This window comes from Mesoplodon bidens (assembly GCF_964165515.1).
Source record: "Mesoplodon bidens genome assembly, chromosome: 7".
Lineage (NCBI taxonomy): Eukaryota > Metazoa > Chordata > Mammalia > Artiodactyla > Ziphiidae > Mesoplodon > Mesoplodon bidens.
Genome location: NC_138164.1, coordinates 50,195,879 through 50,223,816, shown reverse-complemented (window position 1 = coordinate 50,223,816; position 27,938 = coordinate 50,195,879). Strand labels below are relative to the sequence as shown.

The 27,938-nt window shown below is 39.2% G+C and overlaps 1 protein-coding gene across 3 annotated transcripts in view; it reads right to left on the bottom strand.

Annotated features, from left to right (window-relative positions):
- Positions 1-24,615, bottom strand: part of RRAS2 (RAS related 2) — a 72,214-nt gene extending 47,599 nt beyond the window's left edge. Inside the window, exon 1 of one of the 3 annotated variants that reach the window (XM_081240256.1) lies at positions 24,502-24,615. In XM_081240256.1, the coding sequence (XP_081096382.1) occupies positions 24,502-24,609 (108 nt within the window). In that variant the 5' untranslated portion in view covers positions 24,610-24,615. Of the gene's footprint in view, positions 1-7,514; positions 7,599-23,974; positions 23,992-24,501 lie in introns of those variants that run through there. The other 2 variants (XM_081240258.1, XM_081240257.1) reach the window with 2 other exon arrangements.
- Between the last annotated feature and the right edge of the window lie 3,323 nt (positions 24,616-27,938).

The window sequence follows — 27,938 nt, the reverse complement described above, 5'->3', positions numbered from 1 at the left end:
AAACAAAAGGTGGTCAAACCTCAAAACAAGTGCTATAACCACCACCCAAAAATGCAAAATAAAGGAAGTTGTCTTCTTCAGAGTTAAGGGGGGTGGGGGGGGGAAGTCTCATTCTATATACTAACTTTATTCAACTTGGGGGGCAGGGATCAGTTCCAGAGCCTTCCTAAATGTTTAAAGAGCAAATACAAATTGCCATTACTAACACTAGAAAAGGCAAGCAGTGTTGTACTAGGTTCAGAAGTATTTTTATCAGTACTAGAAAAACTGCCTTTTAATTTACACTAATATACTAAAAAGTAAGCAAACTAAGTTTGCATTGCTTGAGTGTACACACACAAACACTCGACCTAAAAGAACCCCACAAGGATGTGGGGATTATAAAACCAGGAGAATAACCAGTTATCTTAAAATTCACTTGATTTCATTTGAAAGACAAGTTATCAAATTGCAACTAGAATTATAACAATATAAATTCATGCAACATAACCCAAGCCACATAAATTCTCCCCTACTTAAGGAATCTCTAAATGCTTTACGGTAAAAGAAAATGTGCAGTACATAATTTTAATCTCTTCCAACCAACTCTTCACGTATTCATATACACTCACTACCACAGCTTGTTAGAGAAAGAATTTCATGGATGAAAATTTTATTTACTCTCCCCTCACCCAACACACACACACACACACACACACTGCCAGTAATAAAAATAGATGTTACTCCTTAAAAGTCTCTGTAAAATAAAGAAACTACAACACATGTCAAACAGAAGGAGGGAAAAATACAAAGAGGCCAAACTGAGACCAAAATAATCGTAATAAAATTAAGAGGCTTCCTTAAAAAAGAAGAGGCTCAACAGTTCTTTTTAAATAAAACTGAACAATATAGTGCTCAAAAAAATAGAAGGCTAACAATAAAAGGGTGAGCAAAAAAATGTATCAAATTTAGTCAACAAAGGAAAGCAAGGATGAACACATCACTATCAAACATGGTAAAATTTATTTGGCAAGAGCTATAATGAGATTTTATAACGTCTTTATGCAATAATGGAAACAAAATTATTTACGTAAAAAGTATAAGTCAATGCAAAAACTATTAGAAACATGGGAAGTTTAGGAAAACATTATCTACAGCATGTAATCAAAAATATAGAACACAAAGATATGAAAAAAATTAATGATCTTAATTTTATATTAAAAAATATACAAAAAATATACCAAATTTTATACTTTAGAGCAGAGGCAGATTCACCACAAAATGAATGTTGGGTTTTGAGGTCCTTCATTTACACAAATGCCTCTTTTCTCATTCTAAACAAATATTCATCTGTGTACATAATTCTGTATTCTTTCTTAACTTAAAGAGGGTCCCCAAAATCACATAGGCTTCAGGCCCCTCAACACTTGGATCTGTCCCTGCACTAAAGAAAAATATCATCTCTAATATCTAAAAATACCAGGTCCCTAGCCACAATGCCAAAAACAAAACAAAATATAATTAAATCTATTGTACTGTATGTCCAGTTTTATACTCTGCATTTACCTCCTACTTAATGAGTATTTCCTCCTTGCCAAATACTCTCTTAAAAATTAATTTTAATGACATGGACAATTATTTAATCTATCTTTATTATTGATCATATAGGCCAGCGGTCCCCAACCTTTTTGGCGCCAGGGACCGGTTTCATGGAAGACAATTTTTCCAGGGGCAGTGGTGGGGGGAGATGGTTCAGACAGTAATGTGAGTGATGGGGAGCAGCAGATGAAGCTTTGCTCACTTGCCCGCTGCTCATCTCGTGCTGTGAGGCCCAGTTCCTAATAGGCCAGGGACTGGTACTGGTCCACGGCCCGGGTGTTTGGGACCCCTGATATAGGCTATTTCCAAAATCTTGTTATTATAAGAAACACTGTCTCAAAACTTTGTATATAAATCTTTGCACCTTATAGCAAATTACTTCATCAGGAAAAATGACTTGAAAATTTATGACATTTAAGACTAATTCAGATGGTTGATTTACAATTTCAGTAGCAATGTGAGTACCCATATCCTTATATCTTTAACCTGTAACAGATAACCTTTTATTAATCTGTCAATTGATAATTTTAAAATGGCTTTTAAAAAAAATTAACTAGGTTTTTATTTTTTAATTTTTTTATTATTATTTTTAACATCTTTATTGGAGTGTAATTGCTTTACAATGGTGTGTTAGTTTCTGCTGTGTAACAAAGTGAATCAACTATAGATATACATACATCCCCATATCTCCTCCCACTTAGGTCTCCCTCCCACCCTCCCTATCCCACCCCTCTAGGTGGTCACAAAGCACCAAGCTGATCTCCCTGTGCTATGTGGCTGCTTCCCACTAGCTATCTATTTTACATTTGGTAGTGTATATAAGTCCATGCCACTCTCTCACTTCGTCCCAGCTTACCTTTCTCCCTCCCCCCGTGTCCTCAAGTCCATTCTCTATGTCTGCATCTTTATTCCTGTCCTGCCCCTAGGTTCTTCAGAACCCTTTTTTTTTTTTGATTCCATATGTATGTGTCAGCATACAGTATTTGTTTTTCTCTTTCTGACTTACTCCACTCTGTATGACACACTGTAGGTCCATCCACTTCACTACAAATAACTCAATTTCGTTTCTTAAAATGGCTTTTTTTTTTGCTACTCAGTAAGGGGTGACAATTTAAAACATTTATTATACTTTGTTTTTTAATTGTCTGCTGCTCACCTGTTGCCATTTTTCTTCTGAAACATAGGAATTGTTTGTATCATCAGCCAATTTTTTAAAAATATGCAACCGTGAGATGCCTGAAATTAACTCCACACTCTCAAGGCCATAAAGAGGCACCCCAATACCCCACTGGATAGTGTCAGAGAAGGCCAAGCAGGAAGCCAGGACTTTCATCCCCATCGACCAGTAACGAACCTCTCTCACCCAAGAGCATCACTGAAGAACATGAGGGGAGTCTGGACTTCCACCCCTACCCAGCAGTAATAAGGAGTGTCTCCCCTCACCTCAGGTTCCATTGGAACCTTGGTGAGGCATCTGGAATGTCTACCTCCACCTGGCAGTAATAAGGCAGCACCTCCACCTTCCTTCTGCCAGAGCAGCATCAAAGAGTCAGCTTTGGATTCCCTAGTGGCGCAGTGGTTGAGAGTCTGCCTGCCAATGCAGGGGACACGGGTTCGTGACCCGGTCCGGGAAGATCCCACATGCCACGGAGCGGCTAGGCCCGTGAGCCATGGCCGCTGAGCCTGCGCGTCCGGAGCCTGTGCTCCGCAACAGGAGAGGCCACAACAGTGAGAGGCCCGCGTACCGCAAAAAAAAAAAAAAAAGTCATTTAACACAGATGATTTGAGTAAGATCCAAAGCCTCAGAACAAAATGTGTTCTGGTTTCAACAGAAAGTCCAAGAACTGGGACTTCCCTGGTGGTCCAGGGGTTAAGACTCTGCACTCCCAATGCAGGGGGCCTGGGTTCCATCCCTGGTCAGGGAACTAGATCCTGCATGCATACCGCAACTAAAGATCCCACATGCCGCAACTAAAGATCCCACACACAGCAACTAAGACCCAACACTGCCAAATAAATAAATAAATAAATATTTTTTAAAAAAAAAAAGAAAGAAAAAAATCCAAGAACCAGGAAGATCTCAAACTGAATGATAAAAGTGCAATCAACAGACACCCACATCAAGATGACAGAGATGTTAAAATCATCTGACAAAGACATTAAAGCAGTCTGGACAAAAATGTTTCAACAATTACAAGCATGCTTGAATTAAATGGGGGAAAAAAAAAGAAGTCTCAGCAAAGAAATCAAAGAGTTAGCAAACAAATATGTTATAAAGGACCAAATGGGAACTTAAAACTGAAAAACAGAATAACCAAAATAAACAGAATGGAAGAAAAGAAATAATCAATGGACTGGAAGACAGTAGGTAGAAGCTACCTAATCTGAAAAACAGGGAGAAATAGGCTGAAAAAAAAAAAAAAAAGAATGATGCCTCAAGGTCCTGTGAGACTGTAACAAAAGATTAAACATTCATATTATCAGCATACAAGAAGGAGAGGACAAAGAGAGTAAGGCTTAAAAAGTACTTGAAGAAATAATAGCTGAAAAATTCCCAAATTTGGCAAGACATAAAGCTACACATTCAGGAAGATGAGCAAACCGTGAAAAGGTAAAAAACCTGAAGAAATCCACACCAAGACACATCATAATTAAACTTCTAAAAACTAAAAACAAAGAAAAAATCTTGAAGGCAGTCAGAGAAAAACACCTATCTATAGGGGAAAAACAGAATGACAGCAGATACCTCATCAGAAAACATGAAGACCAGAAGTGGCACAATTTTTCAAGTGCTGAATTATCAATCCAGAATCCTACACCCAGAAAAAATACTGTCTTATGGAAAAAACATAAAATAAGTATAAAAGAATCTGTCACCAGCAGACTTACTCTTAAAGGATGACTAAAGAAGTTCTCTAAACAGAAAAGAAACAATAAAAAAAGGAACCTCAAGAAGGAAGAACAGTTAGCAAAAATATGGATAAATGCAACAGGTTTTCCTTCTCTTGAGTTTTCTAAAGTATTCCTGAAAGTTGAAGCAAAAATTATATATGGTCTGATGCAGTTCTATACGTATGCAGAAGAAATTTTTTTTAAGTATATTATAAACAGGGGAGAGTAAAGGGACATAAAGGGAGGTAAGGTTTTTATACTTCACTCAAACTGGTAGAATGACAATACCAGTCGACTGTGATGGTAGATGGAAATGGTAACAGTACTTGTAGGATTTTAGTTTTGTAGGTGTTCCCATAAGTACTATTACCATCTCCATTATACTGATGAGGATATAAAGGCTCAGAGTTGAGAAAGTATGCAGATACCAGTAAGTGGTGAACGAGACTCAATCCAACAGTCATCTGGATCCAAATCCTTACTGTATTTATTTATTCATTCATTCATTCATTCATTCTGCATTAAAAAGAGTTTCTTGGGATTAAAACTTCAAAAACGTGGATGGGGAAAATTTTTTTTCACTAACCTCTAACCAGAAATTTAGCATTTCCTTCAATAAACCACTGTAGCAGTACCTGTGACTGTCACCAATAGAAATCACAGGTATTTCATGTAACAGCTGTTGCAGATAAATCAGAATAGCATTTACACTCAACATGTGTTAAAAAAGACTTCTGTTTTTAATATTTTGATAACTGTATTTAAATATGACTGGTTTCTTTTATAAACCTATGTGGTATACATTTTTTTTTTTTTTTTTTTTTCCGTACTCGGGCCTCTCACTGTTGTGGCCTCTCCCCCCGCGGAGCACAGGCTCCGGACGCGCAGGCTCAGCAGCCATGGCCCACAGGCCCAGCCGCTCCGCGGCATGTGGGATCTTCCAGGACCGGGGCATGAACCTGTGTCCCCTGCATCGGCAGGCGGACTCTCAACCACTGCGCCACCAGGGAAGCCCTGTGGTATACATTTTAAAAAACAGTATTCTGAGGAGTCCAGAGGCTTCACCAGAATCTCAAGAGTCCTTTGTACCAAAAAAAGGTCAAAGAACCCCCATATGTAGAACATTTTCCAAATTCTGTCTATTACTAAAGTCTTAATGGATCACAGCTCCCACTTGCTACTGGAATGGGAAGAATGGCTCTCCTTATGAGAAGACACCAAAAGAAGAAAACCTATAAAATTAAACCATGCTAAAAGCAAAACACTTCTTCAAGTTTCCAAAAATCAATACCACAAGAGTCCAGTCCTTCCATGACATTCAGAATCCATCCAAAATCACCAAGAGACCCCTGCAACTTACATCATGAGTTAATTTGTAGGTAACCCCCCCAAAGGAGATCATTCAAACCTCTAAGCTCAAGAACAAGAGCATTTACTCCACCTTCCCCAACCTTCTACCTCTTACCCACTCTACCTCACCCACTTCCTCTTAAGCACACATTATAATCTTTAAATCTAAAGATGCCCTTTAATCACAGTTTCAATCCATTTCTTTATTGAGGGAATTACCAACATCTAACCGTACATACTTTCACACTGAAGAACACAGAATTCCTTTTCTCTCCCATCTTACCTCTCCAAAATGCAGAAGTACCCAAATAAAGGCAAATAAAAAGCTTTCATATGAACAACCACCAACAGCATTTTTTCTAATCCTATAATCACCCAATCTTGGAAATATGATTCCTTTTCATTCACAAGGCCATCAAATGGGTAGCATATTTTTAAATAAATAGATAATCCTATCCCCCCAAAATTATCAATTTTTGGTAATAGTCCAGGAATTATCCATTTTGTAAATGAGTGAATTTCATAAGCAAAAATGTTTAACAGTATAGCACACAGCACAGGTCTAGTATATAATACTCTAGATTTTCTTTTAATCCTTACCCACACCTATCTAAAACCACATTATGTGAGCATTCATTTTTTATATCTACTAATAGTCTAAGAATTTTATTCTGGGAAAAGGTAAAGGTATCAGTTCTTCATACAGGAAATTTAAGGCAAAATGAATCATCAGTTCCTGTAACCACCATGATGAAATCAGATATTATGCTTTGGAGAAATCTTCAGAAACTGGGTATAGTAGTTTTAAAAGCAAATCACAACAAATACACTTATACACACACATTCATACAAAAGTTTTACTCACAAACTCAATTATCAACTTTTTAATGTAATTAGAATCGCACTCAAAGTCTTATTTGTTGTTTGAATAGACAGGGAAGAAAATAGTTTCCCACCCTGAAGGAAAACCCCTAAAGAACACACTTGTGCCTTGTCAACCAAGTCATGATACCTTGAACACCAAATGAAAGGCTCAAAGTTTCCATTTGACTACATAGTTAAGTCAATTTAGAGCACATTCTTGTTCTTAATTAACTATAAAATCTCAGAAAATGTTATGAAGAAAAAATATTAAGACTATTTATACCTACCTCCCAACTTAGGAAATAAAACATTAGCAATATGACTGTAGACCCTTATATGTCCCTCCACAATCATATTCCCCTCTCCTCTCCTTCCCCACCCCAACAGGTAATAAATACCTAAATTTGATGTTTGCCATTTTCATGCATTTATACAACAGTGATACTTGTAAAACAGATACCTCAGTCTTGTGAAGCTACATGTTAGAGAGAGGATGCCATTACACAGCTTGGGCCCCACACTAGCTTTCATCGGTGCCATCATCAGCAGTTTTAGCAGACATATCAAGTCATCAAGTGTGCTTCTGATTGAAACCTCACTTACTCTTCCCTCTCTCCACCCCTCCGCTATTCAGTGCTCCTCCAAGATTCATATTGGTAACAGTCACGTAACAGAATTCCATTCATTAAATGAGTATGTATCACTCTTTTCAGTTCCCCTCTAGAAAGTGTTGGCATTTTTGTTCCAACTCAACATTCCTAGGTCTGTAGAAAGACCACTGTATTTTAGGAGTCAGGAAAACCAACTTAAATCCCAACTTCACTGTTTACCTGCTATATGACCTTGAGCAAATCACTTCTTCCCAAGCCTCCATTTCCTCAACTACAGAATGGAAATAATGATGACCATGACAACGTCATGCCGCCTTCCAATCATAAAGGGTTGATGCTGGTATAAAAGGAAATCATGTACATAAAAGTCCTCTGAAAACAAATATTACATAAATGTAAAACATCACAAAAGGTAAATGCTAGTTATGGCAAAATTCTTAAGGAAGAATTATTTTTTAAAGTTAAAGTGTGGCCAATTAATTTTTAATAATTCACTAAATAACCTAATACTTTTACTACAGAACTTAAAATTACTAACAATGTTGAAATAACGCTCGATTCTTTCAGTCTGTTTATAGCACAGTAACTTCTACAACTAAATAATTTGTTCTAAATTCCACAATGAATCAAGATTCTCACTTCTTTAGAAATCATGATATAATGATTAGAAACTCTGTAAAACCCTCTAAAAGGAATTATACATAAATCATATTTTTAAAGGTAATAAACACTATTGTACCGAACTGGTTTTTTCTTCTCTTTTGTTTTTAGGAATTTAGAAAACTCCAAGGAATGACAAATTTATTTATTGACTGTTATGGGAATGAGTCCCCCACTCCCACCCTCACCCCACCAAAAAAAGAAGAATACCACTTTGTCTTTCAGTCTGGCAAGAGACATTATCTAGGTGTGAAGAATATCATGGCCCCAAAGTAGGAACAGGTCGATTACAATCCAAAGCAATGAGACATTTATATATTATACAGAAAGAAGTAGGAAAACAATTTTTTAGAAAACTTAGGGTGGAAAAGGTCAAACAGGATGTAACAATCTAATTTTTTAAAACTCATAAACTTATGTGCTTTAGAATCTGAAAGGATCTTAGATATAATCTGTTTCAGCCACTTCATTTTACAGATGAAAAAAAATCAAGGCCAAAAACGTGTAGATTCTTTTAAAGAATAAAGAAAATGTAGTAACTGGGGGCTTTTGCCCCTAAAGAAAATATGAGTATGACACAGCGTTCTTTGAGAGCATTAAAAAAAAAACTCTTGTCACAAAACACAAATTGGAGATAGCACGTTTAAATAAGAAATGAAGAAGGAAATGAGGAAGGGAGAAAGGAGGGGCATTCAAGAAAGAGTAAGAGGGCCTCCCTGGTGGTGCAGTGGTTGAGAGTCCGCCTGCCAATGCAGGGGACACGGGTTCGTGCCCCGGTCTGGGAAGATCCCACATGCCACAGGGCGGCCGCTGAGCCTGCGCATCCAGAGCCTATGCTCCGCAACGGGAGAGGCCACAACAGTGAGAGGCCCGAGTACCGCAAAAAAAAAAAAAAAAGAGTAAGAGACACAACCCCAAAAGCTCAAAAATAACTAGTTATTAATCTGGCCTCAGGATCTCTACCCATAAGATGTTAATTACAAAGGGAACAGTAGTAATTTTTCAGCAATTAACTAAGGGATCAGATTTCACATCAAAAGTTATGGAGAAATGTTGCCTCCTAAATATGATGTACTGGAGAAAGACTTTTCTTTTGTGATATTTATGCCAAAACTACACAATTTGATTCTAATAATGATAAGAAAACACAAGACAACCCAAATTGTGGGATATTTTACAGATAACTTTTAAGACTAAAAGACATGAAAAATAAGCACAACATGCAATCCTGGATTGGACCCTGGGCAAAAAACATTTTTTTTCTTTCATTATAAAGGACATTATTGGAACAGTTGTTGAAGTTTGAATAATGTAAGTTAGATAATATCCTGATTTTGATAACTGTACAAAGGTTACATAAAAGACTCTCTTTTTTGTTCTTCAGGAAACAAACACTAACGGGGCATTACTTCCACAACTTACTCTGAAAAGGTTCAGGAAAAAAATGCACAGGATACTATGGAAGCACATGGGAGGGGCACCTCATCCAATCTGGATATTCCCTCAGGAAAGGCTCAGATGAACCCTGAGTCACATCTAGAAAGATGACCAAGAATTAGATTAAAAGGGCCTACTTGGTAAAGGACACAGCAAGAGTCATGGATGTACACTTCACACAGATTGTGACTAACTGTGGTCAGACTGTGTTTCTCCAGTCATAATGCACTATGTGAGAGCAGGAATTTCAGATAGGTGTGGGGCAGGTGTCTGGGGGTTGCCAGGTCAGGGGAGAGCAGTAGCCAAAACAGCATGTGCAGGAGTAACAGGAGACTGATCACAGACAGGCAGGAGGGAGCAGAGAGGGAGGCCAATAGATACTATAAACGACCCTTCACTGCCTATTCAATCCCAGGTTTCCTAATTTCAACTAAATGGAAAGTGCTTCATGAACCTAATCAAAGAAAAACTTCAGCAAAGACTTCATTATTAAGGTAACTCACTTAATAAAACATGTTTTATTTGGGCAATGTAATAGAGCATAGTCCCCTTAGGTGCTTTGTAATCAAGAAAATATGGCTTCAAGTCCCATCTCAGTCATTACTGTGGGATCTTGAGCAATTTATTTAACTTCTGAGCCTCAGTTTCCATGTCTGCAAAAAAGAAACAATAGATTGTAAAGATTAAGGCAATGTTTGTAAAGCTTTTAGCATGGTATCTAACAGAGAAAATGTTCAATATATATTAGTCATTACTGATTCAAACTACTCTTCATAGGTCCTTGCTCCTTATTAAAAAACAAAACAAAACTTGAAGCCCTTAGTATTATAATTCAGTTACTGTGTAAGACAGTAAAATGAATTGAAGTACAACCACCTGCTCAAAAAAACATAAACTGAAGTCTACCTATATAGGTTCTGTACAAACTTTATAAACACAAAATCACGGCTTTTCATCTTATAATTCTATTGAAGCTTATTAATACAAACACAAGGTTAAAAAAAGAAATTAGAAGATGCCAGTCTCATCATCCAGATGCAACTACTTGTTTGGGGACATTATTTAAGTGTGGTGCCTTTTTCAATGTTTAACACAACTTGTATAAATATTTTACATCTCCAACTTTAATTCACAACAAAAAATTACAAAGGTGACAAAGTTTAAATCTGTTACTCATAATCCATTTTAGCATCATTCTAAATAAATAGCTACTGATAGGCATAAAAGTGAAGAAAAGTCATTAAAGTAATTGGCAGGATCCATTTTAAGTAATAAAGTATAGAATATTACAAGGGTTTCCATTAAAAAAAAAAAGGAATGTGGGGTATTTTGTGACAGGCCAGTAAGACAGCTGGAACAAAGCTGTTGGAGCAACAGCTGTGCACCATGTACTGTTCTCATCTAAAACCACAAACTAAAGTAACCCATGTCAGACAACTTCATTTGACTAATCAGCTCAGCCAATGGCTCCTTCCTTAAACTATCTGCTATAAAGAAATCTAAATACATAATTTGCAATTTGAGGAAGGAAAAAAAATAAACATCAGTCTGTGTCTTTAAAATGTAAAATTAAAAATTGAGAATCACACTGTAACAGAAGACAACGTTTTCCATACTATTTTACCACCTGCTAAAATTATGACCATAGAACCTACCAGACTTCATGATGGTAAGGAAATAATCCCAAAACCCAACATTTGATGAAGTATGAATTACTAACATGCAAGCTCACCAATTTCTACTCCATTCTTAACTTTCAACTTTGCACTTTTGATTTATGTTTACCATAAAACACTGCAATGGTTATAAGAAATTTTTAACATTAAGTAACTTAACAATTAAAAAGAAGCTAATTCAAACCAACTTGTTAGCATGGACCATGGCAATATCTGAAAATAATAAATTCATGTAGTACTCAATTAAGGTACTATTATTATTCATTTAAACATCTGCAAGTCATTAAATTATCACAGACCTACACCTTTGTTTTATATTTTATCTCCATTTTTTGATTCCAAAAACAATGAACCTTTCTCTCACTTAAATTCACTCCTTTCTCATTTTAAGCAAGATACACACCAGTGTGCACTTGCGCACATGCATATACATACATAAGGCGAATTTCCCTACCTTATTTAATTGATATATCTTAAGTTCAGAGGCAAAAGAGACAAAATTACAAATTTAGTATTTACATATCTTTTCCACAAGATTTTTGAAACTTAAATGTTATATCCATCACAAATCTTCCTTTGCAGTTTGACTCAACTACTTGCTTACTGTTCTTTTCCTTTCAGCTAACAAATTGCTGACTGTTGTAATCTCAACCACATGTCATCATTTAACCAAGGCATCAAGAGAAAACCCACCAGGAAACAAGACAAAAGTAATAAATCTTTAAGACCTTACTCTCAAGCTGTTTTACATTTCCTGAATCAGAATTTCCAGAGAGAAATTAAAATAGGACAATCTTCTCCAAAGATTATTTTGGGGCTTCCCTGGTGGCGCAGTGGTTGAGAGTCTGCCTGCCGATGCAGGGGACACGGGTTCATGCCCTGGTCTGGGAAGATCCCACCTGCTGCGGAGCGGCTGGGCCCGTGAGCCATGGCCGTTGAGCCTGCGCGTCCGGAGCCTGTGCTCCACAACGGGAGAGGCCACAACAGTGAGAGGCCCATGTAACGCAAAAAAAAAAAAAAAAAAAAGATTATTTTGAATAAAACTGAATGCTGTGGATCAACTGCTAAAACTCAAGATTCAAATGTGCATATGTCACATATAAACAATCTTTTAATTACAGTGAAACTCTGAAATCCAAAATCAAAAACAGTTTAGTTCTACATCCTCTTCAGGGACCAGCAGCTATGGAACCATAATAGATACAACTCATGTTTCCTAAGACCTCTTTTTTCCAATTATTTATTATGCCCTGTTCAAGACCCAATACTAGCAATTAATAAATACTAATAAATATTTTGCTATATGCTTACTTCTATGTAACAAAAGTATTCCTGGTCTATGACACTCAAAATCTAAATATGAAGAATAAAATGTACAAACAACTATAACCAAGGAGCAGACATTCAGGCAAAAATTCCAAGCCTATAAAAATTCTCTATTAAAATACTTGTTTTACTTGTAAACATTCTACTGTTTAAGAGTTTAAAATAGTGCCAAAGTGAATCAAACACAGAATGGTTATCTTATCCAAAGCCACAGTCATATAGTGGCTAAATCAAGATCTAGAGAAATATCTTAACTCACAAGAAGGATTCTTTACACTACATCAAACTGCCTGTTCTCAGATAAGCAGTATGAGTTTTTCCAGGTCTAGGACATCTTTTTAAAAAACAAAAACATGGCAGCTGTGGAGTTTAATTTCACAGACTACTTATGACTATGACAAAGGCAACCACAAGGAATAAGTTTCTCAGACACAACCTCTACTTTTAAAATAATCTCTTATTTTTTTACTCTCAATGCAGGGGAAATAAAGCAACAAAAACAAAATTAAGTCTGCAAAAACAAAGGTTAAAAGCAAAGAATATAAAATATAAAAAGAGTAAAAAGGATCAAAGCAAGTTTATCTAGATTATTTCACAACTATATAATCATATTATACAATAAATGTGAACGGGGTGAATTCTACCGCTAAAAGACAAAGACTCTCAGGTTTGATTTTTAAAGACCACATTACGTATTATTTACAAAAGCTTACCATAAAATGACCAAAAAAAAAAAAGTAAAATATAAATGAAATAAATGCATACAAACAAAAAATAAAAAGGGCAACATTAATATCACAGGTTGAAATTCAAAGTAAAATTCTGCACAAGACTGGTACTATTTAATCGTAAGAAAGATGTAATCATCATAACATTTTATATACCAAATAATACAACATCAAAACACAGCAAAATTAGAAATGCAAGGAAAAAATTAAAACAAATTTAATAAAAATTTCAGAGCTTCACAGATTAAAAATACACAAGAAAAAAGGATACAGAGGATTTGAATAATACAATCAACAAATTCCATTTTAACATATTTATGTAAAACTTTGCACCTTATAAGCTACAAATATATACTCATTCTTTTCTCATGCTCTTGGAGTATTTACAAAAATCAATGGTATGTTTGGCCATTAAAAATTCTTAATGTTCCAAAACAGGGGATTTACAGGTCACATTCTTTGACCATAGCCCAACAAAGCTAGAAATCTACAAAGACAGCCACTCAATCCTTCCTCAAATTTAAATCATGTAAAAATTAAGGGAATAGGGCTTCCCTGGTGGCGCAGTGGTTGAGAGTCCACCTGCCAATGCAGGGGATGTGGGTTCGTGCCCCAGTCCGGGAGGATCCCACATGCCGCGGGGCAGCTGGGCCCGTGGGCCATGGTCGCTGAGCCTGCGCGTCTGGAGCCTGTGCTCCGCAACAGGAGAGGCCACCACAGTGAGAGGCCCGCGTACCGCCAAAAAAATAAATAAAAAATTAAGGGAATATCCAAACTGAAATTAAAATTATCTAAGAATTAATAAAAAGTACAAGATTTCATAACAAAAGAAATAATGCAAAATCAGTTTTACAATGCTTTTACAAAAGTCATTAAGGATACTACAGACTTTGTGATGATGGTAATGTAAGAAACATTCTAGAAAACCTCTTACTAGAAATCCTTTCAAATACCTTTAAAATATAAATTATAGCAGATAAGTTACTTAAAGCACTACTGTGAGAAATAAATGGCAATCAATCCCATTTTTTAAACAAAGGAGAAAGCACAACAAAGTTTATATATGAAATTGTAAAGTACAGCATAAAATAAGCATACTTCAGATTACACACACACACACACACACACACACACACACACACACACACACACACACACGTGCGCGCGCTAAAGAAAGGACTCCAACTTTTGATTCTGGGCCCTTCTAATTTCTATACCTACAACAAGAAAAATCTTTGCATTGATCTGCATTTTACAGCTTCACACACACACTCTCCCTCCACTATCTTCCCTAGCCTCTTCTACTTGCCTCAATTCAGAAAGCTTAGATTTGAAGTATTAATAAACTTGAAAACTATCCCTTTTAACCACCTCTAATTCTCCAAAATTATACCGCTCAGCCAAAAAAAACAAACAAACCCAAAACATAAATTTGGCTGAATGTCTTAACAGATTTCATAGAATTTCATATTTGTTGATACTCCAAATATCAAAGCTCCCTAGTATCAACTTGCCCATCAGCATCAAAAAAAAAAACGGGAATCTCAGTGTCCTGCAGGAATTCTGAGGGATGGGCAGTTCTTTATTTCCAGCACCAAGAATGGCTAAGATCAACTCAACGTAAGAGGATAAATTTAAAAACTACATTCTGGGGCTTCCCTGGTGGCGCAGTGGGTTGAGAGTCCGCCTGCCGATGCAGGGGACACGGGTTCGTGCCCCGGTCCGGGAAGATGCCACATGCTGCAGAGCGGCTGGGCCCGTGAGCCATGGCCGCTGAGCCTGCGCGTCCGGGGCCTGTGCTCCGCAACTGGACAGGCCACAACAGTGAGAGGCCTGCGTACCGCAAAAAAAAAAAAAAAAAAAAAACCTACATTCTGCCACTCAAGAAAAAACCCTTCCCTGGCTGGAGTTGTTTCCTTAAGCAGTACCAAGCTTTAGAAAATACCAGTTTTGTGGCCTTAAGAAAAGATGAGAGGACATCACCACTGATTAATATTAGACTGAGATATCAAGGGCATTAAATCTGTTTAAGAGAGTAATTTGATTTGACATCCAGAAAATTTCATCAGTGATACAGAAGGCGAATTTGACAAATTCTTGAATGGAGTCTATCTTAGCCTTCTCACTGATTAACTTAAGAAAATACAGAACAATGATTTCAAAGAATCAATGCACAAATAGGTATTTCAGAAGATAATTGGGAAAATGACTTCAAAAATGAAGAAGAAAACCTTCCCAGGCCTGAGAGTGTTTCATCATTTCTCAGAGAAAACTGGTGATCAGAGAAAAACTTCTAGTCATATTCTGATAAATGTTTCCATTTCCAGTGATAAGAGAAGGCTACAAGCATACAAATAGAAAACTAGTTATTCCTGCAGAATAGAAACTTGAGGCCAGTTAGATAAAGGCAAAGACATGGAAGATAAATAAAGCAGTACCTCCAACTGCTGTAATACAAAAGTCTTGGGATCCAATAATTTTATACTCAGCCAAGTCATCATGTATCATGCAAAAGTAAAATTTTAATCTTAGACTAAAAAAGTACTCGAAAGTATTCTCTAAATAACAATTCAAAGTAAAAACTAGCTGCTCATGAGGACTGCTTGTAAGCACTGAAACCAGTTAGAATGAAAGAAATGGCAAATAAAAGCAACAGCTCCTAATGAGAAAGGGGTTAATACCACTGAGTGTATTTACTATTACAATTATAATAACAAAATCAAATGCAAAAGACAAAAAACAATCTCTTAAAAACACTGCAGTCACACACACTTCTGGTTGCTTTAAATAAGGATATTTGGGACTTCCCTGGTGGTCCAGTGGTTAAGACTATGCACTCCCAATTCGATAACAATACCTTATGGGCAGATACTTTGAGATTATGTTAATAATCAGCTACTCTCAAACTTTTACATACTACTTTTAACATCCATTTATGATTCTTACTTAAATCAGTTGTTTACTGCCAAATGGTGATTTTCTAACTCTACCATTTCCTCTATGTTTATTAGTCAGAATTCTACATTAAGGAAGAACTTCCCTTCCTCCTTCATTTATTTATCCTTATGGATTCTTAGATTCTTACATTATTTATGGGCAATAATCAATTACTATCATTATTTATTTTGATGATGATACTGTCCCAGAGTTAGCCAATGGGAGTTCTTCCAGGCTGGCTGTGTCTCTTTGACATGTCACCATCATTTTGTTTTCTGAGCAGCTCTTTACTTTCTGGCACTATAAGATGCTCCAAGCTCATCTTCTATTTTTTCCTTGCCCCAGCCCGGGGATCAGTCGTTTCTCCAGGGCTCCTTTTAGTAAAGAATGGTATTTAGAAACCAAGATCCAGCACTGGGTGTTCTCACTGCTAATAGGGTGTCACTGTTTCTATGCACTCTCATCAGACAGAGCTGGAAAAAAGATGTATAGATGTGTTTATGAGTATCCACATACACCTATTTCTGTATCTATCTTTATATTTTTTAAACCATGAGTTCATGCCAGTATCCTCAATTCCAACCAAGCATCAAGAGTTCTTCCTGGGCTTCCCTGGTGGCGCAGTGGTTGAGAGTCCGCCTGCGGATGGGGGGGACACGGGTTCGTGCCCCGGTCCAGGAGGATCCCACATGCCGCGGAGCAGCTGGGCCCGTGAGCCATGGCCGCTGGGCCTGCGCGTCCGGAGCCTGTGCTCCGCAATGGGAGAGGCCACAGCAGTGAGAGGCCCGCGTACCGCAAAAAAAAAAAAAAAAAAAAAAGAGTTCTTCCTAGCCTTCACCCTTTCCACAATTATAACTCCCTTCTCCAATAGTGAGGAACTTGGCTCCCATTTTCCACAATACATTTACTAACTTACTTAATCCTAGTATAGAAAATTGTTTCAGAATTGCAAACCCATGCCTCTGTGATGAAGGGGGGCGGAAAGCCTATTAACCAGAGTTCAGTGTTTATTTCAAATTCTTTTTGTCTTTATCCTGAGGACATAGCCCAAATACCGGGTTCAAAAGTTACTTACAGGGCTTCCCTGGTGGTGCAGTGGTTGGGGGTCCGCCTGCCGATGAGGGGGACGTGGGTTCGTGCCCCGGTCCGGGGGGATCCCGCATGCCGCGGAGCGGCTGGGCCCGTGGGCCATGGCCGCTGAGCCTGCGCTCCGCAACGGGAGAGGCCGCGGCAGTGAGGGGCCCGCGTACCGCAAAAAAAAAAAAAAAAAAAAGTTACTTACATTAGTTTTTTTCCTCTCCCTCCTTCAGTGTGGTTGCGTTAGTCATCCGATATAAAGTTCAGTTCATTTGTTTTGTTTGTATTCCACCTTTTGATTTTATTGGTGCTTGCTGTTTATACACTGAGTATGTGAAACATTAAACATGGTTCCACAAGTCAGAAAAGTATCCTCAGAAGAGTCACTAACCCTATTCCCTCTATTGCTTTCTCCTTATCCCTACCCATCCCCATAGCTAACCAATAATCTCTTTAATCTCAAATTCATCCATTCCGTGCTGTTTTTGCCCCAGTGAGTAAATACAGTCCTATTTTCTCATTTCCTCTTCTTTCTTACACTAAAAGTAGTACATCACTAATACAGTAGATACTTTTGCACTTTGTATTCTTCACTGAACAATTTATCCTGGAATGCATTTCCCATCAGTTCACAGACATGGTTCTTATTCTTTTTATAGCTGCAGAATGCTCCACTGGGTGAATGTACCATATTCTATTCAACTTCTCTCTCTCCTGTAGGCTGTTTCTAATGCTGTGACCTCATGCACATGTATTTTCATACTGTTGGAAGTACATTTTCAGGGTAAATTCCTAGATCTGGGATTACTGAGTCAAAAGGTAAGCACCTATGTAGTCAAATCAACATCCACTTTATGTCTCCTGATATAATGCACTGAGAAGAACACATCATTTCTGTGCTATTCCTGCCCCCAAAATGAATCTAACCATGAAGAAACAAACTCAAATTGAGGGAACTCTACAAATAACTAACTTGTACTCAAAGATGTCAATGTCATAAAACACGAAGACTAAAGAACTGTTCCAAATTAAAGAAGACATGGAAACAAAGTGCACTGCATAATCTGAGATTTTCTTTTGCTATAAAGGGCATTATTGGGACAATTGGCAAAATCTGAAACAGTTCTGCATATTACATTAGTAATATATCAATATTAATTTCTGATTTTGGTTATACACTATGTTTACGTAAGCAAGTATCCTTGTGTTTAGGAAATATACATGGAAGTATTTAAAAATAAGGCAGCATTGTCTTCAACTTACACTCAGATGATTCAGAAAAAAACAGTGCATATACATGGGGGGGAGGAATAAAACAAATACAGTAAAATGGTAGCATGTGGGAAATCTGGGTAAAGTTTTTTTTAAAAAGCAACATCAGATATCATGTTGGCATGTATATCCGTACTTTCAGTACTGAACGTTTACTAACTTGTATATAAATTCTTTCTCCTAGGAAAAAACACCATCATGTGAGGTGACAAGATAAATTGGCTGGCAATATTAAACTACTAATATATACAAACAAACAATTCTGTAGCTATAATATTTTTAATTAAACTATGATTTAATGTTATTTAATGTTATGTAACCAATAAACAACTGGTTTATCACATTGCTCTTATAAAATGCTACATCTAAAATATAATTTAGAAGGAACTCAAGTCCAATATAGCTCCAGTAGCACAATTTTAGTCAACTTCTTTCTCTTCTTTCAGAACCACACAGTAAATAAATAAAAATATATATGTAGGGCTTCCCTGGTGGCGCAGTGGTTGGGGGTCCGCCTGCCGATGCAGGGGACACGGGTTCGTGCCCCGGTCTGGGAAGATCCCACATGCCGCAGAGCGGCTGGGCCCGTGAGCCATGGCTGCTGGGCCTGCGCGTCCGGAGCCTGTGCTCTGCAGGGGGAGAGGCCACAACAGTGAGAGGCCCGCCTACCGCAAAAAAAAAAAAAAAAAAAAAAAAAATATATATATATATATATATATGTATATATATAATCTTTGTCTATTTCATAAAGGCCTGAAAGACATTTTTCTTTGCGAAATAGAAATAAATCAAATGGCTACCAAGGACATCACTTTAAACTAAGTGTCAATCCCAAACTCAGACTTCATGGCTCTACCCAAAGTAATTCAAGATCAAGGCCTTTCAAGAAGATTCAATGACAATTAACTTTACATTGTTTACAAGCAGAGTCTTTTACTCATTATCACTTTTCAGCAAGGAACTAATACCCTAAAGACACTTCCATTTTGCCTCACCAAAAGGGGCAAAAAAAAAAAAGTAATAAACGTTCATGCAGCATCACAAAATCTGTTTCTATTTTATGAGATCAATTTTAATTTGAAAAAGGAAACTTTAAAATTTTTTAAAATAATACAGCTTTAAGAAAGTCTATTTCTGCACTCCTCCCCCATTTTCAAGTTAGCAATTTACTTTCCTCACTGAATTAAACAGACTAGTTTCATTTCAAAGCTTAGGAGTGACCCTTGACATTTCAGCAATACAGATGAATTAAAAATCCCATCCCAGTAGGTAGCTGCCTGTCATCACTTTGCCTTCAAATGGTATTATACCAAGGGAAAGCAGAATTCTTAATCTACTCAACAGAAGTATCCCCACTAAACTCCTGCAACTTCCGCATCCCAAGACACACACACACACACACACACACACACACACACACACACAAAGGTTAAAAATGAATAAGAATGAGTTTTAAGAAACCCTAGGTTAGAATTTCTCCTCTGACAAAAGCAATCATCCTCTAAAAGAAAGTGTTCTTGAGTGCCTAACATTTGTATCTAGGAATTACAATGTCTGAGTCATCAGAACCACTTCAGCTCCTTGAGACTTCCCTGGTGGTCCAGTGGTTAAGACTCCGCCCTGCCAACGCAGGGGGCGTGGGTTCAATCCCTGGTCGGGGAACTAAGATCCCATATGACACGCAGTGCGCCCAAAAGATTAGGGAAAAAAAAAATCATTACAAGAACCATTTCAACTCCTACCAAAATGAGGAAATCTCTAGTATGTACCATCACTAGGAGGGGTACCTTATTTTTCAATGCTAAGAATTCATTTGTAAATTACTCTGAAAATATAAAACAGTAATTTGCACACTAAAAATAAGTCTACAGTATAGTTTCAAATTCACAGATGAAATTTATTTTAAGTGATTTCTAATGCAGGGCACATGTTCAAGATGTAGCCACAGAAGAGAAATTCAGGAATCTAAACTCACAAACTTCACACAAAGATCAACTAACTTTAACACAAATGCATGTGCTTTCAAATCTCTTCTAGGATCTCTGCCCCAGGAAAAGGCAATGGAAAAACATTCACCAAAACGCAAATTAGGTAAAAAACAATGTCTGAGTCAGCTCCAGGCTAACAGGTTGTAAGACTGACTAAAACTCAATAATTGAGAAATCAGCTACCCCCTACATAGCTCAAAATCTGACAAACTGCTGAATAATAAGTCAGGATGCTAAATGAAGAACAGAGGCTGGGAAATTCCTCTCCTTAATTCTGTAAAACACGTATGGTCTTTTCTCAGAGTTGCCAGAAACCCCAATGGTTATTCCATTATTTCCAAAAATCAACGCTCAACCGATGAAGTTTCCCCAACTCAAAATGGGATCAACATTCATTACCTAAATATCACACAGAAGTGAGGAGAGGAGTATGAGGCTGAGGGGAAAAGGGGCTGAAGACTTAAAACAGATCAGATTACATGTCAAGAAAAAATGAATAAATTACATATTTAGTTTTGGAGGAACAAGATACAGAAGTAAAAGCAGCAAATTTATTATTTTACTTATTCTTAGATGGCACTGTGCTGAATGATTTGGATAATTTATTTTATTTACTCCAGAAACCCTAAAGGTACTAATATTAGTCTCCCTTTTCATACAGGAAACTGAAGCTCTGAGAACTTAAGAAACTTGACCTAAGACACATACCTAGTTTGTTAACTGAGTAAGAAAGAACCTAGAATTTCAAAGGTGCAGTGATTTGTTCACCCAAACCCAACATTTTACGGAGGAAATTAAGCCCTTAAGAGATTACCAACAATTAAAAGATTCCCCAGCATCACCTGAGTAGGGAGACCTAGAACCCAGATAGTCAACGCTCTTTCCATATCACTTTGTACAATGTTAAGATCATTTCCTAACGATAGAATCCACTCATCGTTTAGGGGCTGCATTCACCAACAAAACTTAAGACGTCTTTCAAAATACTATGAACAGAAACGAGGAGGTCATGCACACACATATACTCTTAATAATATTTTACATTTTTAATCATGGATGTTTTATGATGTGTTACATTCATTTTTAAAGAGAAAAAGCCATCTCAATTAAGTAATTATAGCCTTAATTTCCTAATTTTGTAGCTCTTCATATGCATAAAAGGCAACAAGTAAATTTAAGGTTATGGAAAGTCAGGGTTAAAGGCAAAGTTGTTTTTTCAAGTTCTCCACTCCCAAATTTGTTCATTATATTTTTTCTACTCAAGATTACATAATAGAAAAATACATACTGAACTCTGTAAAATGTGTCGTATCCCAGGAGTCTTACAAAATAAATAAAACCGATTTGTACCATCCTGATCTCCTACAGAGAGAACTGGCTTCCACTCATTAAGGTTACTATCCTTCTGCAGTCTCCTCTCCTTCCAATTACTACTGCGAGACAATCGTAACAGAATGAATTTTAATTTCCCAGGAGTCAGACAATAAACAGCAGCTCTATTAAATGTAGATGATAGTCACCTTAGCTCCATAAGCTAAGATTAATATAGTAACAACAATAGTAATAATGTTTGTAGCCTTACTATGTACCAGACACTGTTCTAGGCCCTGAACATATGTTAACTCATTTAATTTTCACAACTGTATGTGGTACTTTGTATGTCCCCAGTTCACAGACAGGAAAAACTAAGGTACCGAGAAGTTAAGTAATTTACCTAAGATTACACAGGCAGCAAGTGGTAGAGATGAGACTCGATCCAGGTCTGGCTCCTACCTCTCCAGAAAGCCGCCTCAAAGTCAGAGGCCATGTTCCTCCCTTTCACTGGCCCCAGGTCACGGGCCTATCCCACTCCCCTCCTTGCCTGCTTCCTCTCTCCAAGCTAGCATATGACTCCCCCACCCCCCCATACTCAGGTAAGACATGTCCTCTCTTCCCGCCATCACGTCTACACAGTACTCTCATCAATCCTTCCCAAACTGACTTTTCCTCGATTCTGAATTCCCTTTGCATTTAAACATGTTAACAGAAGTGTACACATAAGCTTATAATAGCCATCATTAATGGAGCACATACTACATACTAGACACAATGCTAAGGATGTTCCCATAATTTAAAGGATTATGAAGACTGTGCGATCAGACCCATTTTACTGAAAAGAAAATTGAGGTTCAGAGAAGCTAAATAATATTTTCGCAATGTTCTCCCAGTAAATAAATAACACAGCAAGATCTAACACTCAAGTCTGTATGACTCAAAGCTCACACTTTTTCTCTATGTATAAATACACATCTCTCATGCACACACGTCTCTTTTACTTCTTTTAAATCTAGAGTACCTAGACACAACACTATTCATAAAGATGTTTCTTTAACAAATGAATTCTAGAAAATCATTAAGCAGACAAATTACGGTTATCTTAATGGTTTCTAATACTATTTCCAAAAACAAAATGTTCCAATACCTTAACTAAATAATTAACTTACAGATTCAAATACATTTCGATGGTCCCTCCCCCAAAACACTAAAGAAATATTTGTGGTTTAAATCTTTTAGGTAACACTATTTTTTTTGAATACTATTTATTAATACTGGAACCCAGGATTATTCTCTCACTCCTCACCAACCTCCCACCTCCCCCTAACTACAGTTCCCAAAGAAAGACTTGGCTATAAATTGTTTTGCTTTGCCATCAGTTACTTAAAGTATCTCTTGGCCCTATGAGAAATAGCAACATGACGGCATCTCTGATTCTGCAGCTAAACTGAAAGGCCAAGTTGCCCATCTCACTTCTTAGTGTGATTTTTTTTTTTAACCCACTAATGAGCATACTGTAAATGCTCACTACATAAACATCTCTTCCTGGATACAAAGGGTTTAGCAGCAGTTTTTAATACTTCGAAATAGTGTAACAGCAATTATTGCTCATTTAGTCAATGTGAAAGGTAACAATCACATTTATGTTACAGTACTCGGTATCTTAATGTCACTAGAAACAAGTGAAACGAAATACGCTATTCAAGTATGCCAACTGATAACAAATGGGTCAAACAAAAATATTTCACCAAAGCATCTTAAACAATACTCTTGATACACTGAGAGTATCTTTGTTACCTGTTATAACGCGATACCTTCATTCTCTCCCAGCATATGCCACACCTTGTAGGTTGATAAAAGCAGAGAGATAGCTGGGCTTCTCTCTTTTAATAGTCCCCAAAAAGATCACTCAAACCTCCTACCAAGAGCAAATCCTAAGAATCAAGAATTCCACCGCCCTTTCCTTTACAACCCGACTTTCCGCCTCCAGCTACCAGAGAGGATTGGGGGTGGGGGAGAGAGTGGTTGGAACGGACACAGAACGCACGACTCGACCGGTCATCTCCCAGCCTGGCCCACCCCAAACTTCACCTTGGCACAGCGAGAGGCAGGAAGGCACCAGGAATACCTAGGAAATGGTCTCACCCCTATCGGAAAACATTCTTAACTTCCTCGAGGCCACCATTTCCCTGGGGCATTATCACACACTCCCACCCGGACGTATTACCTAAGAGATTACTTAAAAGAAAAGCACAAACACACACAAAGAGAAACACTGCTTGAAGAGGGCAGCTCCGGCTCGGCGTGCGCGGAGAAGCCCGGAGATCACGCGGAGCCGCGGCCAAGTTGCCACCGGGATTGCACCCACGGTGCAGGAGGCGGCCGGGGCGGCTGGAAACCCAGCGCGCGGGGATCCAGCCCCACGCCCTACGCCCCAGCCTCGGGGCAGGAAGCCCGGCGCGGCAGCGCTGCCTCTCCCGAAGGGCTCGGGCCGCGGCCGCAGCGAGAAGGTGGATATGCGCTTCCCACCCCGCCAGCTCCGCCCTCCCGGACACATTCCTGAGAAGCCCGACTCCCGGGACGCCGAGCTGGGCGCCCAGCAGGCAGGAGCGGGGCGCCCCGACCTCAGGGCAGTAGGGCAGAGCCGGCCGGAGCCCCCCGCCCGCCTCCCGCCCACCCCCGGCCCGCGCGGCACCTCCGGGGCGGGGTCCCCGCGGCCGCCCCGCCACAGGTAGCGCGAGCCCCCGCCCGCCGCCGCCCCGGCGCCCCGGGGAAGGCCCGCTCCAGGCACCTGGATGAACTGGATGGTGAGCGCCGACTTGCCCACGCCGCCCCCACCGACCACCACGAGCCGGTACTTCTCTTGGCCAGAGCCGTCCCGCCAGCCGGCCGCGGCCATGGGGACGCCGCCGAGCCCAGCCCGGCCACGCCGAGCCGCCGCCCGCCCTAGGCCCGGCTCCGGGGACTTGTGCGGCCGGCGGGCTGCGGGCGAGCGGCCGGGCGGGGGTCCCGGGCGCCGGGAGCTGCTGGAGTGCCGGTCCGGGCGGCAGCGCGGCGCCCGGGCTGGCCGGGTCCCAACCGAGGCGCGGAGAAGCGAGGTGACCGCAGCGGCGAGGGGCTGCAGCGTCCGGGGGGCGCACTCCTGCACACGTCTTCGCAGCGCCTGCCGAACGCAGCCTCCAGCGCAGCTACAAATGGCCGTCTGGGGGCCGGGCCGCCAAGCTGAGGTGCTGCATATGCATGAGGGGGCGGGGCGGGGCGGGGCCGCGCTGGCCTGGGCTGAGATTCGGGGGCTGACGGAGGGCTCAGACCCCCTCAGATGTGCCCCTGCAATCCCTTGACTGTGAGTGGGTGTGTGCACGCGTGTGCGTGTGCGAGTGAGTGTGTGTGACAAAGAGTGTGGGAGTGGGAAGAAGATGGTAGACAGTGTGTGACCATAATTGTATATGTCAGGGATGGTCAGGGATTGTGTGGATAAAAAATACAGTATGCGAAGGCGTGTGTGAAAAATAGAGCTGTTGTCATCTTAATTCAGTTTGTAGGAGGGTAAATATCCTGTTTTAAGAGTACAGATGGTGACCATGACTGTATGAAAAACAGTATATAACAGTGCTTGAAGATTAGAGCTGTCACAATAATTGTGTGTGTGATATGCTTGCGGTGTGTGAGGGATGTCACAGAGAATGAATCACAGTGATTGAGGGTGCGTGGACAAGAGTATATGTGGCATATGTTGTATCAGGAGAGTGTCTTAGTGGCTGTGTGTATATGTGAAAAATGTGCGGTAATTGTATTTGAGGGGTGTGAGTGTGAGAGATTAATTTATGCTTTTTTACACATTACATGCCAGGCACTGTTCTCAGTGCTACCGATCCTTTTATGAACAGTTCCCTGCCCTCAGGGAACTAAGAATCCAATGCGGAAACAGCCAGGACAACAGGCAAGTTGTCAGGCATAATGATAAGGGCTATAACTAATAGCTCCGTGTGGCCATGGGAGAAGCACTCACTCCAGAGCTGGGTGGTCCGGGAAGGCTTCCTAAAAGACCTGAAGAATAAATAATATAGAGAGATGAATAACTGGAAGAAAAGTATTCCAGGGAAAGCAAACTGCATATGAAGAAGTCAGAGCGGAGAAGGTAAGCCATGTGTCATATGATTTTGATTGTGTTGGGGGAGTGTGCTTGTAAATTAAAAGTGATTATCTATGTGTATAGCACTTTAACCAAATGTAGCAGGAATCACAGCTGTATACTGAGGCAGTGTAGGGCAGTAGATAAGACCATGGGCTCTGGGGCCAGACTGGATTCAAATCCTAGCTCTCTCACTAATGGTATCATGTTGGGAGCCTACTGAACTTCTGTGCCTCAGTTTTCTCTTGTCTAAAATAAAGACTGTAAGACTACCTACCTTAAGGGGGGTTTTAGTAAGAATCAAATGAGTTAATACATATAAAGCACATAAAACAGTGCCTGGTATGTAGTAAGCATTTATGGCAGTTTTGGAACATGACTGCAGGTTCTTGGAAACAGCTTAGTGACTCTCCTGGAACCAGTAGAATGCAGCAGAAGAGATGCTGTATAACTTCCAAGTCTAGGTCAGAAGAGGCCACGTGGCTTCCACCTGTTCTCTTGGGATTCTTACTCTGGGAGAAACATCGTAAGAAGTTTGGCTACCCTGAGACTGCCATGCTAGAGAGGCCACATGTAAGCATGCCAGTCAAAGGTCTAGCTGAGCTCCTAGCTGACTGCCAGCATCAACTGCCAGCCACGTGAGACACCTTGGACACGGAGCTCTGTCCAGCCTTCAGATGACTGCAACCCCTGCTGGCATCTGACTGCAACTGCATGAAAGACCCCAAGCAAGAGCTACCCAGGTCAGCCCTTCCTGACCTACAAAATCATGAGCAAAATAAAACAGCAAACTGGTTGTGCTTTTTTAAACTTTTTCTTTGGGAATAATTTCAATCTATAAAGTATAAAGAACAGCCATACGCCTTTACCCAAATTCAACTATGTGAGCATTTTACCCCACTTCCTTTATCGTTCTCCCCTCTCTATCTCTGCTTCTCTCTTTCTTTCATATATATGATATAGTTATTCATATAATTTATGATAAATTTATGTATATATATATATAATTCATATATTAAAATGAATTTTTGAACCATTTAAGGGTAAGTTACAGGCATTATGCCCTTTACCCCTAAGTGCTTCAGTGTGTATTTCCTAAGAATAGGGATATTATCTTACATAACCACAATACAGTTATCAACATTAGTAAATTTAACATTGATATGAATACTTTTGTCTAATCTACCATTCATATTCCAGTTTTGTCAGTTGATTCAATAATGTGCTTTAGAGCAATTTTTTCCCCTCTAGTACAGAATCCAGTCTAGGGTCAGGCATTGCATTTAGTTGTCAGATCTCTTTAGCTTTCTTAATATGATACAAAATGGTTGTCTTAGCACCTTTTTTATTTTTTTTGAGGGGAGGGAGGTATTTTTTACACAGCAGTAATAGCCAGAAAAGCCTTAATGCAGATAGTGTTAGCAATGTGAAAAGAAAGAAAAAGAAAGAGGAACCCATGTCAAGGAAATGCTGAGAAAGGGCCAGTTATGCTTCTCTCAGTGCCTGTTTAGCCCTGAAATTTCCCATAGTCTTTCAGAACCAAAAAGATAACCAATGAGTCCTCCTTATGCAGCTTTTCTTCTAAAGTACAATCCAGAATCTTTCTCTCCTTTCAAGAAGATATGATCATCTGAAAAGCTTATCAAATCTCAAAAATATCCAAAAGAAAGAAAGCTATTCCCTGACAGGGAAAAAAAAAAAACCACATAGGGATTTCCCTGGCGGTCCACTGGTTAAGACTCCACGCTTCCACTGCAGGGGACACGGGTTTGATACCTGGTGGGGGAATCAAGATCCTGCATGCTGCATGGCACAGCCAGAAAAAAAAAAAAAAACTATACTAGTCACAACTATTTAGACTGGGGGAATAAGGTATTGGTCCTAAAGCAATTATAATGAATTCCTTAGTATTCTGTGCCTCTGCATCTGGTATAGGAGCACTCAGGGGGTTCTGAGCCTGATGATAGTTTGACCAGTAAAAGAAAAAGTGGATAAGGTGGTAATGAATACAAGCTTGTGTGCACATATGTATTCAGTAACTAGAGTTTTCAGGGAGAACTTATTTTCAGTAGAAGCTATTTCAATCCTTATTTGCT